The sequence below is a fragment of the Amia ocellicauda genome, chromosome 3 (genome assembly GCF_036373705.1).
Source record: "Amia ocellicauda isolate fAmiCal2 chromosome 3, fAmiCal2.hap1, whole genome shotgun sequence".
Lineage (NCBI taxonomy): Eukaryota > Metazoa > Chordata > Actinopteri > Amiiformes > Amiidae > Amia > Amia ocellicauda.
This window is the reverse complement of record NC_089852.1, coordinates 9844240-9866111: the sequence shown is the minus strand read 5'-3', so window position 1 is coordinate 9866111 and position 21872 is coordinate 9844240. Positions and strand designations below refer to the sequence as shown.

Genomic DNA, 21872 nt, shown 5'->3' with positions numbered 1-21872 from the left:
AAGGGTCGGGCGATCAGGCAAACAAGCAATCAGGGGAAGATCAAAGTCTTGATTGTGAAGTCAAGCAAGGGATCCAGGAGATCCAGGGACACAGGGAGAAATGAGATGTAGTGATTAAACTGACATAACTTTGCAATGACGGGTTTATATCAGGAGCAGGGAGCTGATTTGGGAGGTGCAGAGCGAATGAGAGCAGGGGTTTATAACAGGAGTGCGTGGGGATATTCAGGAATGCTGATTGACAGAAGGGAGCTGGGAGAAGTGTCTGATAAGGAAGGGAGAAGGTGACCTCTAGTGGTGAACAGTGTAAGTACGATTAGGTCATGACATGGCCCCAGCCGAACCAGACTGGACACGGTGGGGATGACCACGGAGCCGAGGAACAGATGCTGTGGGATGTGTGGAATGGAAGTCCGTGATAAGGGAAGGGTCAAGCACATCTGAGGCAGAATCCCAGGATCGCTCCTCTGGACCGTATCCCTCCCAGTCCCCTAGGTACTGCAGGCGGCCCTGGAGGCGATGGGAGTGGAGCAGGGAGCACCCCGCGTAGGCAGGACCGCTGTTCAGATCCAGGGGCAGAGGAGGAGGAGCAGGAGAAGAGGCAGGCTGAGCAGGAGAAGTATCTGACGCCACCGGTTTCAAGAGGGAGACGTGGAAAGTGGGGGAAATCCGGTAGTGAGGGGGCAGCTGCAGGCGGTAGGTGACCAGATTAACTTGGCGCAGAATCCGGAATGGACCGATGTACTGGGGGCTGTTTCTTGGAGGGGAGCTTCAGCTCGATGTCAGGGGTGGACAGCCAAACTTCTTGTCCTGGCAGATATTGAGGCACTGGAGGGCGAGGTCGTCACATCATCAATAAATACAAGGGAACCAGTTCCCTTGGCAGCCATACATGCCCATGCCATAACATGCTTCACAGATGAGGTGGTATGCTTCAGATCATGAGCAGTTCCTTCCCTTCTCCATACTATTCTCTTGCCATCATTCTGGTACAAGATGATCTTTGTCTCACCTGTCCATAGGATGTTGTTCCAGAACTGTACAGGGTTCTTTAGATGTTTTTTGGCAAACTCTAATCTAGTCTTGCTGTTTTCTATTTACATCTTGTGGTAAACCCTCTGTATTTACTCTGGTGAAGTCTTCTCTTGATTGTTGACTTTGACACAGATACGCCTACCTCCTGGAGGGTGCTCTTGAGCTGGCCAACTGTTGTGAAGGGGTTTTTCTTCACCAGGGAAATAATTCTTCTTCAAATAGTTGATTTGGTCACACCTAATGTTTTTGATATTTCTCTGATTGGCAAAACCGCTGCAGTACAGTACAATTGTGTCACTGTCCAAATAATAAGGACCTAACTGTATACACACACACACACGCAGTCATGTACGAACACACACTTTTGATCACACACAGTTAAAACAATTAAAGTGTTTGTGTACTGCAACCGCATATATCAGTTCATGCTAGTTCTTGATATAGGATAATACCAAACATCCATAAAAAAAGCAATAAACAAACTCTACTTGCTGATGATATGATATCATGAGAATTATGGTAAATTGCTGAATGAATAACCAGTAGCCCAAAGCAATGATAATAAGAGGCAATCACAAATAAATAAAATACCTCTGATTTTCTCTCAGTGCTTCGCTTCCTTTTCTCCACAAGATCATTCCTCTGGGAGACATTCTGGGCTTGCACTCAATGACAACGTTCCCTCCTTCCCTGACCAGGGATTGTATCTTCAACACATTTTGTGAAAAATCAGGGGCTATTGCTGACAAAGGGCAAAACAAGGTTACACAATAAGTAAGTACAGCTGCCAATACACAGTGCACACAGAGTAAGAGGACCTGACATTTGGTATGCAATTATAGTACTATTGAATACATTGAAATTGTAAATATTATAGAGGAAAAACTGGCTATGAACACTCAAAATCAAATGTGAAATTCTGCAAACATCAATTAATTATTTAATTATAAATCTATATAGATAGAACTTGTCTATTCCTGAATGTATTGTATTTAGTAAACAGTCTCTCAATGTGTGGCTTACAAATTGCAGATTGTCCGGTGAAATGGCAAGACAGCAAACTCTGCATTCCTTAATTACCACTATCATCTTTTATGCTTTGCAAAACAATGTGAAAATGTCATGTCCTTTCATTTCTGTCCCCCACATGAATTTTATCATTAACACTTCCGCAGCTTCCTCTCTCTGTCCCCCCTTTTTATTTTTAACAAGATGTTGCCTTACTACACGTCCATAAATCTATACACAGTAGTGACACTGAAATTTCCTGGCTTTGAGGATAACTGCAGTGGGACAAAAACACAAGACCTATACTGCCGAGCTTGTTACACAGGCAAGCATTCATTAAGAAATCATAATTAAAAAATGTCATAGAGACATTGGTCTTTGCGTTATAATGAACTTCCTTTCTTCTATTAAAATCTGTGCAGTGGAGGAATTGAAGGCTTTTCAAATGGCAAAAATGGAACTGCAACTTTTCCAGAGATCAGATTAAACTTCAAGTAATAAAATTGCCTTTTTCCACTGCCACCCTTAATTAAAGCTCAGCTGTCTTGATAGAGTTGAAGGATCTCCATTGGCCACATCCACAATAAACCTTTCTCTTATGAAATGAAATATGTGGCACGAGCTCGCCCATGACACAAAGAGATTGATGTCAATGTTCTTTGATTTTGCTGTTTAATCTAGTGACTTTTCTATGAGACTGACAGCTCATACAATGGGAGTGACAAAGCACATCCAGTGCACAGACAGACTGTAATTGACTATCTAAAGCATCTTATGTACTGAGTGCATGTGTGTATATATATATATTTCAAGTGCAAATAAATATACCTCACCGATCTTACCTATTACTCTTAATTCGGCATTGGTATATATCTGTCCGTGTTTATTCTCAGCAACACACTGGTACATCCCCGAGTCAGAGAGGGTCAAGCCGGTGATGGTCAAGGCCCCATTCACAACCTGAAGTCTTTCCTTGGAAAAAGACGAAAAATTTTACATTTCAGCATATGAATATTGAAATAATCATCTTCAATAGCAGCATGCTTCATAAATCCCACTATGAGGCCTCCAGATATTCACTGCTAATGAGGGAAATAGGCAGGGTAGCGGAAAATGATCCTAATCAATCTGTGTGCATTTATGACTTGGAAATAAAGCCCCGGCCTATTTATTTTTCTAGCCACTATGGCTTCCCTGCTCTGCTGTTTAAGAAACTGTGGGTTGAGCATAACCTAGCATCAGGGATATGCAGGAGAGTTGGGCGCACTGCCAAGTTCCTGATACTGCCAATTTGCTGATGTATCTCCTACCTGTCCTCAGGGAACAAGTTCAGCTCAGGGAGGAGAGACTATTGCAGTCACCATGCATTTTCCAGTCACTATAATGAAAACTGTAGTTTGTACCAAATTGTGTGCTACTTTTAATGTGGTCCACAGTCCACTAGGATGGGACTATCAATTCACCCTCCCATTATTTATTAATTTATTAAAGTGAGATTTGGTGCATTAGTAACCCTGAGGAAAATAAAAGGAAAGCTGTCATCTCTAATAGCTTAACTAAATAGTGTAGTTTTAGTGCAAATGTAAAACTAATATATCTGTTATTTTCTGAATGAAACCCACTCATTTTGCCCTATTCATAAAAATCTGTACTTTTAAAAGATAATACCATACAAATGTAAGGTATCTTAATTGACAAACAAATCTCTCATCTTGTAATGGACACAGGTCTCACCTTCTGCATTAGTGAAATCTATTCCAGTGTTCAATCAAGAAGATTTCAGTTGCTCTGTGTATAGGTCAGAGTTCACTTTTCCATTTGCCCTTCATAATTTTGCTATCTGAAGCTCACCCTTAACATCATTAGAAAGCAGTTCCCGAGGGGCATTTGAATGACTCTGTTCCTAGTCTTAAAGGATTAAGGCACTGTCACATAAAAGGAAAAGCTGTCCTCAATGAAACATCGCATAGTAATCCAGCATGAATGTCTGAACAGGTTATGTCTGAATTTCATTTCTTATACTCTGGGTGAGCAATTTCAGAATTACTTTATACATTCCAAATAAGTCTTATAGAAAAGGAAACAAATGGTGTCACATAATAGTACCTGTGTGAAGCCATTATTTATTTTATGGTTGTCATTAATTAACCATGACATTCCACTAATATCAGCAGTTTTCATGGTCTTGAGGAAACCATCTGCATCTCTGCTGCTAAATTAAGCTGATGTGGGCAATTCCGTCTTGTATGACTAAGTTCTGTTCATTCAAAATCCAAAGATAGGTAACCTAGGTAGCATTACAAGCAAGTTTCAGTTGATTTTGTTTAAAAATTTATAAAAATAAAACAAGTCACACAACACATCCATTAACTTGTACTAAAATGGGTTAATTAAGCCAAAGAAAATATAACTGAATTAAATATTACTGGTGTTCCGGTTATTCCCTTCAGGCACCTGTAAAGCTTTTGATGCGAGTGATATTTTAAAATGACGGGCTGGCAAATATTCCATTCCATTCAAATGACTGCAGAATAGGAAAAGGAGTCGTATTGATTTATTGTACTGAATAATAACAAATGACACACTCTCCCCGTTTTTAGTTTCCCTACATCAGTGACCTTTTATTATCCAATTGATTAAAAGCTATAGTAGTTGACGGTGACATTTTGGAAATTGTAATACCTCTTTTGATTAATTTATCTAAGTGTTTTGAAAAGTTAATTAATGTTAGCACCTACAGAGATGTTTCTGTCATTCCTGTAGTAATTCAAACGTAATTCAAGTTCAACAACCTAGCCCTTAATGCTCAATTAGGAAGAAAGGGGAGGGAACCTTGTTTTTATAAATATTGTTTAAGACAATCTATTAATCTTTGCAATTTTAATAAACACAATAAGAACCCTTACCCCTGCTTATTAATATCTGCTACTACTGTACAACTGTGAATAGATTACATAACCAACACCAATTACTTCTCTGTAACTCTGTTGCATAAGTGATATATCTGTCACTAGGAAGAAGCTTATTTTTATCTATCAATTCTTCTCTACTTGTACATTGAGGAAGGGCAATTAATTGTGTGCCTGGTATTAAAATCTTTCGTAATCTTTTACACATGTTATATATATGTATGAGCTAAACAAAGCATGCTGTCTGTAAGCTTGCCTCCAGTTATAATAAATCTGTCTCCTCATTTCTTTCTGAGATAATGATATAAAGATAGATCAATATCCTCTCTCTGTTTGGTTTGTTACTATTTTGTATAATGGAGAGAATTAACATATTGTCTTATTTATTACTCTCAAGGATTGCCAGATGTGCATTATCAATCTCCCACAAATAGTCTGGCATCCTAACTGACATTTAGATTCCATAAGGGTATTGGTAAAAGTTCTTACTTATGCAATTTCGAAGCTACTTGGTTTAGCATTGCAAAATCAAATTTAGAAAACTATTATATTTTGGGAACACAGAGTGACAGATAGTTCAGAAAGTGATTGTCATTCTGTGTTAACCACAAATGATATAAATAACTGACCATTTAAACATTTAAATTAAAAATAAATAAATAAGTGTTCAGTGACGGATTGTATTTCCCTACCCTAGATCAACAGTTTGTTACCAGTACATATTTCAAGTTGAAGTACTTTTTTGGGTGGAGTTTTTCTTATGCGTGCATTAATTATAGTCCTTATTTCACCCCCAATTACATGCATAAAAAACACAAACAAACAGTCAAAACCTTAAACAATACACTAGCTAACATTTTACATATTTAGAAGCATATCATACTTTAGAAGCAAGATTTAAAGTAAGATTTATATTTATAATGAAGTAAGATTACTTTGAATATCTTACTTTATAATATCTTAAGTCTGGCATATAATTTTCAGCACGTCTCTTTCTTTAACAAACAAAGTCGGGCATGCACAAGAGACAAGTTTAATCCTCTAAGGACATCTAAGATATGGTGATGGGAAACAGAATAATCTAAGTTAACTTATTTTTATGTCTCAAAATTACAATCATAAAAACTGTGTGTAGAGACTAATTTAGAGTATGAACGAAAGCAGTATTGTAAGGCTGGAGGGAACCGACAGTCGGTGCCGGTAATTGAACCCCAAATAAAGGCAAGTGCTGCATATTGCATCAGATAATCAGCTAAGATCAGATAATTTCATACGCACAACAAATTAGAAATCTCACAATCAATGAAGCGAGTTTTCACACCACCATGTGTGCCATTTTTTTCAGTTGTAATGTAAGGTGAAGGGAACAATTGTCTCAGTAAAAGAAAAAAGAAAAAAATAAAGAAAAAAGAAGCTTGTCATTTTCCTGCAATGAGATCAATAAGGGCTTTCTAACCTCTAATGGTTCCAGGGGCTCTCCATTCTTCAGCCATCTGTAGGAGGGCTTTGGTTTTCCACTTGCTTTACATTCCCAGACCAAGTTATCATCTATGGTTTTATGGACATCCTGAAGTTTTTCAATCAGGTGAGGAGGGGCTGTAATATTATACATACAGATAATCAATATTAATAATACAAAATCTCCTCACACATTGCCTCTTGGTTCTTCACCATCTTAACTTGCATCCAGTTGTGTCTATATGGCGTGAGAAGGTTGGTCATATCCTGAATCTAGAGCCTCTTGAGGTTTCATATGTCATTTGAATAGTCTTTGAACTTGGTTTTGGTGGGGTCAAACAATTACATTACTTAATTAATGTCTCACTCTCTACTCTTATGTTAATAAATAAATACATACAGTGAGGGAAAAAAGTATTTGATCCCCTGCTGATTTTGTACGTTTGCCCACTGACAAAGAAATGATCAGTCTATAATTTTAATGGTAGGTGTATTTTAACAGTGAGAGACAGAATAACAACAAAAAAATCCAGAAAAACGTATTTCAAAAAAGTTATAAATTGATTTGGATGTTAATGAGGGAAATAAGTATTTGACCCCTTCGACTTAGTACTTGGTGGCAAAACCCTTGTTGGCAATCACAGAGGTCAGACGTTTCTTGTAGTTGGCCACCAGGTTTGCACACATCTCAGGAGGGATTTTGTCCCACTCCTCTTTGCAGATCCTCTCCAAGTCATTAAGGTTTCGAGGCTGACGTTTGGCAACTCGAACCTTCAGCTCCCTCCACAGATTTTCAATGGGATTAAGGTCTGGAGACTGGCTAGGCCACTCCAGGACCTTAATGTGCTTCTTCATGAGCCACTCCTTTGTTGCCTTGGCTGTGTGTTTTGGGTCATTGTCATGCTGGAATACCCATCCACGACCCATTATCAATGCCCTGTCTGAGGGAAGGAGGTTCTCACCCAAGATTTGACGGTACATGGCCCCGTCCATCGTCCCTTTGATGCGGTGCAGTTGTCCTGTCCCCTTAGCAGAAAAACACCCCCAAAGCATAATGTTTCCACCTCCATGTTTGACGGGGGGGATGGTGTTCTTGGGGTCATAGGCAGCATTCCTCCTCCTCCAAACACGGAGAGTTGAGTTGATGCCAAAGAGCTTGATTTTGGTCTCATCTGACCACAACACTTTCACCCAGTTCTCCTCTGAATCATTCAGATGTTCATTGGCAAACTTCAGACGGGCCTGTACATGTGCTTCCTTGAGCAGGGGGACCTTGCGGGCGCTGCAGGATTTCAGTCCTTCACGGCGTAGTGTGTTACCAATTGTTTTCTTGGTGACTATGGTCCCAGCTGCCTTGAGATCATTAACAAGATCCTCCCGTGTAGTTCTGGGCTGATTCCTCACCATTCTCATGATCATTGAAACTCCACCAGGTGAGATCTTGCATGGAGCCCCAGACCGAGGGAGACTGACAGTTATTTTGTGTTTCTTCCATTTGCGAATAATCGCACCAACTGTTGTCACCTTCTCACCAAGCTGCTTGGCGATGGTCTTGTAGCCCATTCCAGCCTTGTGTAGGTCTACAATCTTGTCCCTGACATCCTTGGACAGCTCTTTGGTCTTGGCCATGGTGGAGAGTTTGGAATCTGATTGATTGATTGCTTCTGTGGACAGGTGTCTTTTATACAGGTAACGAGCTGAGATTAGGAGCACTCCCTTTAAGAGAGTGCTCCTAATCTCAGCTCGTTACCTGTATAAAAGACACCTGGGAGCCAGAAATCTTGCCGATTGATAGGGGATCAAATACTTATTTCCCTCATTAACATGCAAATCAATTTATAAAGTTTTTCTTGATTTTTTTGTTGTTATTCTGTCTCTCACTGTTAAAATACACCTACCATTAAAATTATAGACTGATCATTTCTTTGTCAGTGGGCAAACGTACAAAATCAGCAGGGGATCAAATACTTTTTTCCCCCACTGTACATACACACATACATTCACTTCAGCAGTGCAGAAATTATGGTTTGGATAATGCAATTATATAACATAGAAGGTGACAAGACCCCTTCTGTTTATCGTTGCCGGGGCAAATGTGTTGATTGAAAGTAAAGAAAAGTGAGAGAATGTTATCATTCATTTAATAGTAGTTTGCTTTCCAATTTCAAGTGATACCTGTCAATTTAAAAACACTGAAATAAAAAAATCTAAGAAACAAACAAACAAAAACATTAGGCAAGTATTTAAAATGAGGGTAATTTATGTATACAAATAGTATCATGTAGTCCTTTGAATTTCATTACAACACAGAAGTAGGCCTATAATATTATCAAATATATTGAAACCTTGCCTTCTCCTCTCCACGCTGAAATACCTTAAATCTTTACGCCTATTTAATTTTTGTTCTTGTTTAAGGGGCTTTGTCAATATTTATTTCCCATCTGATTTTTCTTTCTGAAACAAAATCATTAGAAATAGTTTTGCTAATATTAAAGTGTATCTTTTACTAATTGCATCAAAGAGGCTTAGATACTTTGTTTAATGCAGATTCGACTTATCTTGCAACAATCCAGAAAACATGTAACAGTTTTAAACTGTTTTATCACTTTCTTATTTACTTCAGCACCATCATGTACGAATTGAATGTCTCTTTAGTGATATATCACAAACACCGTAACCTCATTAAAGTAAATTATAGTTTAATTAAATGTTGCTTTGGGAATTGATTGCTATCAGCGAAATTCATGTCCGTCTCTCGTAAATGATTATTTTGCGAAATAACCCCAATGAAATAAGTTTGAGCAAATACAACACAAATATAGATCGAATGGGATTCAGAATAAAAACCCAATCCACAAAACACTGTTTTCCTTCCATGATTTATGTTCTCTTAGAGGTGAAGGCCAATCCTATATCACATTAATTTACAGCCAACTGGATATCTCTGTAATTGCCCCAAAAATGCACTGGTGTCCGGGTTTTTCCCTTTATCCATAACAAGCACTATACTTAAGGTCAAGGTTCAAATTTAGAGTGATTTATTATTATTTCTTTCTTATGCCTAAATGTTATGTTTTTGGAATGTAAACTTAAAATGGATACCTTTGTTATTCAACTGAAATCCAGATCAGGCTGATAAAAAAAAAAAAAAAGACTCACAATTGACTTTAGACAGAGATAAGGATAAAAAAAGAGTCCATTAGGTGACTCCATTATCATCACCCATTAATGCTAAGTCTAGCGTAATCTAATAAGAAAGCCATTACATGGTCATGTTCATTATTTTGCAACCTCAGAGCATGTCAGAGGCAGGTTTGTTTATTGTGATTGTCATTTCAGGCCTGTTTTCTAACCCAGTATACATATATAAACCATTGCACTCCTAGATGACCAAACTTCTCATGGTAGTAAATTTGTGTTTAAATCAGGGAGACTCAGCTTGAATGCACAGGCAATAAAACATTTTAAATAAAATGGAACCATGGTAGACTGAGACATTAAGTTTTGAGCGCAGGCCGAGTGGTATTACTGTGAAGTCTTGCACAGTTCTTTCATTTTATTATTTCCAGTTTAATTTATTGTCTGTTCAATATGAGTCACCAAAATACATTGTTGAAAATGCTCCACTGTTCTCACTAAAGGAAGGTGCCAGGTTATTCTTAATTACATTTATCTTTTATCACCACCTACCTATATAACCAGCCCATAAACAAAGACACTGGTTGGCAATCTAGTAATAAAATATGACTGTAATACAGTTTTCATTAGAAGAACTTTTTCCATCTATTCTCTTCCCAATATGGTATCATAAATTTACTTGGTTTCATGGTGTGTAAACTCAGTTAATAATAAATGTGTCTATGTAAGTACAACATAAAATGCTTTGTTACAATAAGATATGCTAAACAAAATAACATTTCACCAAAATATAACATGAGATTGTTATTGATAGTCTTTTTTTTTGTTAAAGGTATTATATATTATTTTGCAGTGTTGCATCTATGAAGTGATCACTGGAATTTGCATTATGTTTCTAATGTATTCATTAATTTTAATAATAATTGAAAAAGCTTTAGAGATATCCCTGTGGCCACTTTTTATGAAGGCCATTAAATCCAGAACCAATCTCGATTCTTTCTTAAGAAATAATGCTTAACATAAAAAAAGGCTACAGAAAGGGATGGCTCTAAAATATGACTTTTGCAACTGAACATAATTAAAACATCTGCAACGTTTTCATCTTTCCAGTTGTCAGCTATGATGCAAACATTGGTTCTGTAATTCACAACATATTTCTGTCTTTAAGAAATGTAATTACGGATTTTATCACTAAAGAATCAGAGCATTGTTGAGCAAAATGCACGTTTTGCCAAAGAACACTCCCTTCTCCACCATGCAGGTATATATGATTTTAGCTGGAGGGCATAATTTACTGGCACAAGCTGCTTTGAAACAGAAACATAAATAAAGGGAAAGAAGTGAGAGTAGAAAATTAGCTATACATTCAGATACTGACAGTCTGTAATTTAGAGCATATGGGAAAACCCATTGAAAGGAGGATTGGAGAATGAAATTGGAGGGATACAAATGTCAACAAAAGTATTTGAAGACTTAAAATGGAGTATGTGGTCAATTTTGGAAAAACAAAAAACAAACATATATGATCAGGATAATTGGGGAAATGATTATGGCATAGTGCCAGCAATGGAATAAGATGGAATTTATTTTTAATTTGGGATGAGCACAAACCACAATGGCACTAGATTTATGAAACTAAACAAACAGATTGTTAGAACGAATTTAAATGAAATCTCTTTCATCAACCAACTTGTTTATGAGTGTTAAAATAATATTATATTATGTTTATACAGTTATATCATATGATAATATGTTTAATCTATTACTTATTTTGTTATAAAGCAGAAATAAGAAATATAATGTTCCCCGTTTCACGTAAATACAGTACAAAATACAACAGATTTCTAAAAGTGACATTATTTTTCCCTAATGCCAACATACTGCCATATTGACTGAACCCAAAACACAAACCTTCAGCTCTACTGTGATTTCTATGCTTGCAATATTTTAAATATGAATTATTGAAAATGTCAGTAGAATAATTTGATATAAATTTTTAGATATATTTTAATCAATTGCATTTTTAATTAAACCTAGCTACCCTTAAGACTCTCATCTCTCCTTACACTCCCTCCAGACCTCTCTGTCCTCCTGTGCCAGAAGACTAACTTGATCCCCTCTCTGCTCCCCTTGCTCTAGAGCCCGTTCCTTTTCATCCCTCGCCCCTAAGGGGTTGAATGACCTTCTCACTGAGGTCAGGACCGCACAGTCCCTGACCACCTTCTGGCGATCACTCAAGACACATCCGTTCAGATTGTACCTGTAATATAGCAGTCTTTTCTACTGTAGTTGTTCAGCACTCATGTTAATATGCACTTTATGTATTGTATGCTGCCTTGTGCTCCTGCATATGCATGTATTGTTGGAGCATCTATTGTTTTATTGTGACTTCTCATATGCCCCCTTCCCTTTAGCACAAACCTAGGAATTATCTGTATTATATCTGCACTTGTTACCTCATTGAACTAGGATTGTATTTTGTATCGATTGTGCTACTTCACTTTTGTCATGCTTAAATTGTATTTTGTATTGATTGCATTACCTTATTACTTTTGGAATGATTTAAATTATTGTGTAAAGTCACCCTGGATAAGTGCTTCTGCTAAGAAATAAATAATAATAATAATAATAATAATAATAATAATAATAATAATAATAATAATAATAATAATAATAATGAGGATTAAAATTACGAAGAATAGCTGAAAATCATAGTTATTTAATAATATACAAAGGAAGTATACAAAGGATCACCTATTTTGTGAAGGATTTAAGTAAATATCTAGAAAGTTTTATGTTAGGGGAGTGTCAGGCCTCATTAGCTTTCTTCAGGGTTTTGCATCACAACAACAAAGCAAAACAAAAGAATAACAAGAACAAATACCTTTTTTTATTTTAAGGAACTACTCTTCTTCGTTTGAAAGGTCATAGCTTTTTTGCAGTGTCAAGTCCTGACATTTATGTGTTAAACACAAAACAATTTATAGATCACTGTCAGTTTGGCTTCAGTTCTCACTTTAACATTTGGCCTTGCTTGTGCAGTATACAAAGGCAATGCTACAGTGAATTCAACTTATTAAAATCATATTATTTTCTTATCATCCAGATGTCATCCAGCTGTTATGTTACAAATTATTTTCATGACTTACGTAATGGTACTTTGGAACACCTCAATGCTATAATCCAAGGTCAAGTTGGCCCTGTGAAGTATCAATCAGTGTGCCATCTGGTATACAATAGCAAAGCACACATACAAGCACATATCCCAGTATTCATCACTTTCAATTTAAAGTGAATCAAAATATTAGGAGTCCAGAAGTGGACAAGCCTTATTTTTCATTTAAATTTGTGGTTATAACCTTTTGTTTTAATTGAGAATTGATTGATTATTATTATTCTAAAAATTGCTTGATATTGTGCTTGACTTCATATTAAACAAATGCTATTTTTTTAAGTATTTATTTGGTGCACCAGTCATTTTTTTTAAATCTTCAGCACATACACACACAAGCATAGACACACAGATATTTTTTTTTTTCAGGGGAAAAATAACTTTACCATAGAAAGTCAGTCTCCCTTTCGCAACATTCTTCCCTCTAGTATTCTCTGCAACACATTCATATAAACCGGCATCCTCTTGCTGAAAATATGGGATTTCAAGAAGTCCACTGGATTTATTTAATTCCACAGTTCTTGAAAAAGGGAGACCATCAGCTCTCCTCCAGCTTATAGCCGGAACTGGACTGATGTAGACAAACAAACAAAATAACAATTAAGCAATTATGCAGTGAAGAACTAAACATTTTGGAACTACTTTATAAATTACTCCACTACCTACATATTAATTATTGTCTTAATGTAAAGTGAAGTGTTCTTGTTTAAAAAAAAATATGGTCAGAGGAGCTGCTTCATCCACAATTTTGATTTTGTTGACGTTATTTGTTATGTTATGTTTATGTTATCAACATGTTTCACCTGAATTACAGGGACACTTTTACCTTTACTATATAGAAACTTTTGGAGTGAAAAAATTATAAAAAATCTACTAAATTATTCAATTTTGACAAACATCTTCAGGTCAGAAATGTCATAACATCTATTTATATACAATTGAGTATTTCAACACTGTTAGATCTGTTAGACAACAAATAATACAAATCATGTACTTACTTTCCCAGGGCAAAACACTCCAATTTTACTGTTGATCCTTTGGCAGCAGGAACAATCTCTGGAAACTGAACTTCTATCTTTGGTTCATATTCCCCCATCACTCCTGTTGCATTCACAATGCAGAAAGCAAGTGTATGTATTATTATTATAATTCATATCTAGGGATACTCACAACTGATACTGTCTTCACAAGAAAATGGTAATTCAGTAAAAAAAAAAAAAAAAAAGATTTAAACCAAGAAAAAAACAATTGTTCAGTAGTAGCAGTACTTTGCTCCAATATGAAACCTGGAATAAACATTTGATTTTTGATTTTCTGTGGAATACAGAAAACATCCTCTATACATATGCTCCGTTCTGCATTGTGCTTCCGCTTTGGTAAGATACTCCTGTCTGTCATTAACAGCTTTACTTAATACCCTGTCTCAAATGAGACAGCTTTGCTGTTACTCATCTTACATTTGTTAGAATTGGTTTACTGAACAATACTTGTTCTAATTGTGTCCATTGTGAATGGCTGGGAATCAGCAACAATCTTGGTTGAGCTTATTTGATCATACCCCCTTGTGAACATGTTTTTATGTTGTCTAACACACACACACACACACACACACACACACACACACACACACATCTATTTTCAGTCCAAGACTAAATTATTGGCATCTTTCATTAGAAGCAATGTTGTTCAGAAATGTGCTCAGCTTAATAATATTGTTTACTACTCCTATTGATTGAACAGAGTTACGAAAGGCTGTGGCAACATTTATGTTATAAGTCTTTAAAACATTATTAGTGGGTGGCCTCTTTTTCTAGTTCCTTGTACATAACCTTTCAGGGTTCCTCTGCTCTGATTCAGTTTTAGATAAGGAAAACAATCTTCCTTCTTTTCCCCTCTATTTTTGCAAGCCACATTTTTTATCTCGATAGTTATGTGACTGTGGAGAGCTAATTCAGATTGTTATCTCCATTGTCTGATACGACAAGGAAGCCAAATTCATATCAGCAGTTTTGAAGATTGGGGAGAATGGGCACATTAGCATCTCCTGACATGTGAAGCTAGCAGAGGTCTATCTGATTGTGCCTTCCAGGTAGCTCTCATTAAGAGATACTTGCTTTTTATGTAGCAGGAAGGTATAAGCAAGTAAATGTACTTGATATTGCTGTCAACATCAGATTGTCAAAAGATCACGTCAATATTATTCTGATTCATACAGATTGTAAATACAGTACATGCACACACACACACACACACACACACACACACACACACACGCACACACATACACATATAGGTATTTAACTTGTCATAATACATCTGCAAATGTTTCTCACATTATTATAGTGCTGGTACTTAAAAGATTGAAGTAGGTTATGTATCATGAATATGACAAATAGATACCCTGGTGCCAAGATATCGGCAACATCCAGATTGTTTCTGACCCACTCAGTGTTCAATTAAATTATCTCATTGTTAAGCCTAATTTATATCAGTAAACCTTGCAAGAGACAGAAGACCAACTAACAATTAGATCATTCTTAGACAGGTGACCTTTATATTTAAAGGGTATTGATTAGGCCAGCCCAGAAGCACCGCAACACATGTAACTAGGTTATCTCAGTACAGAAACATCAGCTTATTAACCTTTGTATGCCATTTGTATTCATCAACAGCGGTCTAGCCGGTCTACTGTTTTTGTTGTGTTGGCTGACCTTCTTTAGTAAACTTAATTCCAACAGTTGCAACTTTTGTACATTTTAAAATCAGAATTTCTTCAGAGACACAGCTGTGTGGATATGTAAGGATTATTAGACTTCCCCACCTTGTAATATTCCTTACATTAACTGAGAGCCATCTTTTCATTTTCTCATATCTTTTAATAATTATGTATTTTATGACAATACAACTTATAAACACTCCTTGTTGGGGTTTTAAAGAGCAGTATCATCATTGAATATAGTTTTTTTAATGATTATAAATTATACGGGTAGGATAATGTAATTATTTTCAGAGTTTTATATATATATATATATATATATATATATATATATATATATATATATATATACACTCACCTAAAGGATTATTAGGAACACCATACTAATACTGTGTTTGACCCCCTTTCGCCTTCAGAACTGCCTTAATTCTATGTGGCATTGATTCAACAAGGTGCTGAAAGCATTCTTTAGAAATGTTGGCCCATATTGATAGGATAGCATCTTGCAGTTGATGGAGATTTGTGGGATGCATATCCAGGGCACGAAGCTCCCGTTCCACCACATCCCAAAAATGCTCTATTGGGTTGAGATCTGGTGACTGTGGGGGCCAGTTTAGTACAGTGAACTCATTGTCATGTTCAAGAAACCAATTTGAAATGATTCGACCTTTGTGACATGGTGCATTATCCTGCTGGAAGTAGCCATCAGAGGATGGGTACATGGTGGTCATAAAGGGATGGACATGGTCAGAAACAATGCTCAGGTAGGCCGTGGCATTTAAACGATGCCCAATTGGCACTAAGGGGCCTAAAGTGTGCCAAGAAAACATCCCCCACACCATTACACCACCACCACCAGCCTGCACAGTGGTAACAAGGCATGATGGATCCATGGTCTCATTCTGTTTACGCCAAATTCTGACTCTACCATCTGAATGTCTCAACAGAAATCGAGACTCATCAGACCAGGCAACATTTTTCCAGTCTTCAACTGTCCAATTTTGGTGAGCTTGTGCAAATTGTAGCCTCTTTTTCCTATTTGTAGTGGAGATGAGTGGTACCCGGTGGGGTCTTCTGCTGTTGTAGCCCATCCGCCTCAAGGTTGTACGTGTTGTGGCTTCACAAATGCTTTGCTGCATACCTCGGTTGTAACGAGTGGTTATTTCAGTCAAAGTTGCTCTTCTATCAGCTTGAATCAGTCGGCCCATTCTCCTCTGACCTCTAGCATCAACAAGGCATTTTCGCCCACAGGACTGCCGCATACTGGATGTTTTTCCCTTTTCACACCATTCTTTGTAAACCCTAGAAATGGTTGTGCGTGAAAATCCCAGTAACTGAGCAGATTGTGAAATACTCAGACCGGCCCGTCTGGCACCAACAACCATGCCACGCTCAAAATTGCTTAAATCACCTTTCTTTCCCATTCAGACATTCAGTTTGGAGTTCAGGAGATTGTCTTGACCAGGACCACACCCCTAAATGCATTGAAGCAACTGCCATGTGATTGGTTGGTTAGATAATTGCATTAATGAGCAATTGAACAGGTGTTCCTAATAATCCTTTAGGTGAGTGTATATATATATATATATATATATATATATAGGGTATATGAGGGTTGCAAGCATAGGGTGCATGGCAGGAATACACCCAGGACGGGATACCAGGCCATCGCTGGGCAACACACACACATATACACATACATACAGGGCAATTTAGCTTGGAAATTAACCTAACCTGCATGTCTTTGGACGGTGGGAGGAAACCGGAGTGCCCAGAGGAAAGCCACGCGGACACGGGGAGAACATGCAAACTCACACACACATATATCTATATATATATATATATATATATGTTTATGTGTGTGTGTGTGTGTGTGTGTGTGTGTGTGTGTGTGTGTAAATCATATAATTTAAGAGACTCACCATCAGTCCGTAGTACAAGAGGAGTAGGGGGACCTTGTACTTTGCTGTTTGTGACCGAGTTTGTCACCACACAGGTATAATTGCCCACGTCAGAGGACTCCACTTTGGCAATGTATAAGTTTCCAGTCTCCTGTGATACAAAGCGACGGGTGTCTTGCTGCACAAATGATGGGTATTCGTTGAAAATCCAGGAATATTTCAGCTCTACCAATGAGAAAAGAAGATACAACAGTTTTTTGCAAAAAACAAATAGCAAAACCAGGCAAAATACAAATTAAAGACAGTAATATAGAAATCTGTATTTAAAATGTGTTTATAAACATTTTAAAATGTGTTGTATTTTACTGTATAACTAAATATTTTATTTATACTGTGTATACATATTCTGTAATTATGTATAGCTATATTATACATTCTTTTTAAATAGTTTATGCAAACAAATGCTATTTAGTTTTTCTAAGAATTATAATTTTAAATTAATCACAAAGCATAACATGACACACTGCCAAGAAATTAGAAGTATACTAAATCATGCGAGTTTAATACAAAAATGGTAACCATTTCAAATAGTTTTATTTTTTCCCCAGCCAGACTCTTTCAGGTTGTTAAAATCATCACAGATGTTAAGGAGAAGACCACCTACTGAGGTGAAAATTACCAAGGAATTAACAGGAATAACTGCCTTTCAAATGTAAATTCAGAGACAAAGAATCTGGATAGTTGGTTGACTGATGTATGTATGTTTGTTAGTACCAGTTTTAAATCAAATTAAATTGCAATTGTTATAAAAGTTCAGATTTCGCCTTAATTGCTACTGTTATCCCCCTTACAGCCTAGAGTTAGATTTTTGTCTTTCAATACAACATCATGCCATTGTGATCTTCCATGTTTTGGTCACAGTGTGCTTAAGCAAAAGCTTTGTCAAGGCACAGATTACCATCATTTTGATCACTCTGGTTGCCAAAGCGATTCACACACAAAAAAGGCAAAATTAATTTAAAATTATAACACATTTATAAAGCCTTCATATATAAACTTCTGCACCAATACACTGAGATATATTTCAGTATATTGGCAATCAGTGTTCAAATGGATTATGATTTATTTTTTCTTAATATGGATTCTCAAACAAATCTCAGACGACTTTGACATTTTCAGTGGGTATCAATACAAAAATTTACGTGTCACATTTACAACACACAGATACATGATGAAATGTAACAACAGCTCAGTGATCTTTAATGACGTGCCAATCCCATTAAGGCAAGAAAATGTATCAAGACGCAACAAGATTATGCAACAAACGCCCCCTGCTCTTGCACACTTGAGTGAGGAACATAATACAGGGATATCTGACTCTTAAATGATAGGGATTTTCAAAACATTAACTACGGCGTAAAGATTCTGAGATGCCCTAGGTAACAAATGGGATAATACATTCCTGAAATAGTACAAAGCTTTATAGGAAGCCATCTGTCAAGTGTATTACAAAAAAAATGAAATGCTTTGCAACATATTAAGAATAAAGTCCCAAAGACCAGCAGATGTTATTAGGCTGGCAGCTGGTCTTTATCCCAAATATAAATGCCAACAATACCTGACTGACATAATATTATGTCAAAAATCTTTCCACCAAAACCCCCGACTTTTAAATATTGACCTTTAGGATAGGCAATTTGTTTTGTTTGTTGTTAGTTCAAACATTGCTCTGTCTCATATGCCCTTCACTTTTCAGTTCCTCAGGCCAAAATGAACTGAGAACATAAAATATGTCTTTTTGGTTTACTTCCGTTAAAGTCATGAGTTTCTGAGACCGAGGAAACTTCCAACATTACATTTTGGTTTTGTATGGTCGAAAATATGGCCCATCTTGTATGACAATACACGTGTTTAATGAAAGATATTTGTTCAACTAAATGGTTTCCCAAATAACATTATTTCATAAGAAATAGAAAACTATGTATGTGTTGCATGCTAATCAGAGGTTGATCCACGTAAATAATGCAAGTCTACAGCACTGGGTTCTTTTCTTCAGTTAACTTACAGTACGTTTTATGGACTTTACAAATCTGTTGAATTGCAATTATATATCACTATAAATAGCTGCAATCCAGATATAGTTAGTTGTGTTTTTAGCTAGGACTCTCTGGAGTACATGTTTCAAACAGGCTATTATTTGTAGTTTCTTGTACTGCTGGGTATCCAATTATTTTGATTACAGAGGAAAACATATTTTCCCAGCATGGCAATATTCTTAACTTTTTTTCATTCAATCCTATGCCCCTGTTTCGTTCTCTGTGCTGTGCTGATACCCCCCACAAGAATCTTAAATAAGATTATCATCACAGTACTTCCTACCCTGGCTGACACATGCTAGGGCCCAGCGTTATTGCAATATCAGCATTGGCTGAGACGGCAGGGGGTCCGGATCATTAGTATTGGGCAAATCCAGTGACTGAAAAGCAGCTTAGGAAACTGGGAGAGTTTAGTTTGTTAAAAGAGGTGACTGGAAATACCACACTGAAAGATGCGTATTAAGGCCTTTTTTTAAGTTTTAGAGAATAACTAGTTTTGGTGAATGGGTTAAACAGTCTAATTAATTGGTAAAACTAAACAAAGACTTGGAGGACATTGTGCATTTATGTAGGTATTAATGTGTGTATGCCTTTCTCAGGTCTGACAGATGTAGTGTTTCTGAATTGTTTCTTTTTTCTGGATTGACAGATGTATGTGCACAATAATTTGAGTTTGTAAAGACTCAGGAAAAGTTTTTATAAATACAGTCACAATACAGAATATAAAATGCTGTTTGTTATATTCCTGTTCCTGCACAACTTAATTTGTGGTTGATTCTCAACTGCTTTCAAACAGACAAGGGAACTGCATTGCCAGTGAGTTCAGACTGTGATTTTTTATGACTGCCCAATTTGCAGATGTGGTAAAGAATACATACAGAAGTACATAGCTGAGATTTCCCCCTTCACTAGACCTGAAAGGGGCCATCACCACATATATCAATGTATTGGTCTGGAAAGACTGGAATGCTTACTCAAAATAACTAAGAATAGCTGCCTTTAAAGTGTATGTGCATCTATATTCTTCTGTACCTGTGACATACATAATGTTTAGTTATTTTATTTACTTCTGTATTTAAATTCAGTTATTTATTGTTGAGGTTTGCTGGGATGCAACAAATAAAGACCTAACTTAAATGTGGAAGGAATACAAATCAGTATGAAATCAGTTCCAAGCTTTGCTACATAAATCCATTACCGCCAGGAACTTGGCCATCTGATCAAAAAAGTAGGAAAGTGAAAACAGCATGGCTCAAACTTGGTCATGCACTGGTCAAAATTAAGTTTTCAGCTTGGGGAAGGGATAAGAGCATTGAAGCAAAGAGCATCTTACTGACCATCTACTCCGAATTCTGCTTCCCGGAGCCAGTGGCAACAAATAAAAACAACAAAGTACAAAATACACAGATGGCTGTATTTATGGGGCATGAATTTTTCATTAGTGTGAACAGTCTCACACATTTACAGCTATGCTAATTGCATAAGAGGGTAAAAAGTTATTTACAGCTGAAATCATCAAAATTAGAAACAGGCAGACATTTTTGTTTTTCTTTTCCAAAGCAGTCATTGTTAAAACTGCATAAAACAGGGCACTTCCTACATGCACTGATTTAGCTAAACATGTTTATTGTTAGCTTGAACATTTTCTCAACTCTAGAAATAGCAAGGGGGTTCTTAGAAAGATATCTATATAATGTGTACATTTCTTTTAGAACATATCAACATAAAACAGTTTACAAAAGAGAGGCCATTAGACCCATCGTGCTCGTTTGGTGTCCATTAATAACTAAGTGATCCAAGGATCCTAACCAGTCTATTTCTGAATGTTCCCAAATGTTCAGCTTCAACCATATCGCTGGGGAGTTTGTTCCAGGTTGTGACAACTCTCTGTGTGAAGAAGTGTCTCCTGTTTTCCATCTTGAATGCCTTGAAGCCTAATTTCCATTTGTTTGTTTTACTTTGGCTGTTGCACAGGACACATACAGCTAAAAGGAATTTTTACTTTGAGAAGATGAGTTTTGGCCACTGAAAGAAATGCAGACTTTCTGAAACTGACATAATATAATGTGCTTCAAACCTAAACTGCAAGGGTTGCAAAACAGTTGTAAGAAGACAAAAAAAAAAAAAAAGAAACCAACAAGCATACCATACATGATTTGTGAAAATGTAAAACCGGTGATGAAAGTAGAAGCGACTGTGTAATTTTCCAGAATAAGCAGAAAAGCTACTGCTCTGCCTTACTCTTTAATGAAATAGCTGCCCTATCACTATATAAAACTGGGTTAAAAAAAAAGATGGATTTTTGTCATATCTGACACTAGAACAGATTGCACTGGAGCTTACTATATCCCTGTCCCACAAGCAATTTGTACCTGTTTGTGGAAACATGTTTAAAAGATGATAGGTCAGAACTGGGAATAACTGGTGAATTATCTTGCT

General features: G+C 36.6%; 1 protein-coding gene across 2 annotated transcripts in view; it reads right to left on the bottom strand.

The window, feature by feature from the left end:
- Positions 1-21872, bottom strand: part of cntn4 (contactin 4) — a 160836-nt gene that overhangs the window by 47575 nt on the left and 91389 nt on the right. For both annotated transcript variants that reach the window (XM_066698080.1, XM_066698079.1), the window contains exons 6-11: positions 17359-17562; positions 13719-13821; positions 13107-13291; positions 6409-6548; positions 2886-3015; positions 1627-1777 (exon numbers count right to left, since the gene is read on the bottom strand). In XM_066698080.1, coding sequence (XP_066554177.1) covers positions 1627-1777; positions 2886-3015; positions 6409-6548; positions 13107-13291; positions 13719-13821; positions 17359-17562 — 913 coding nt within the window. The remainder of the gene's footprint in view (positions 1-1626; positions 1778-2885; positions 3016-6408; positions 6549-13106; positions 13292-13718; positions 13822-17358; positions 17563-21872) is intronic.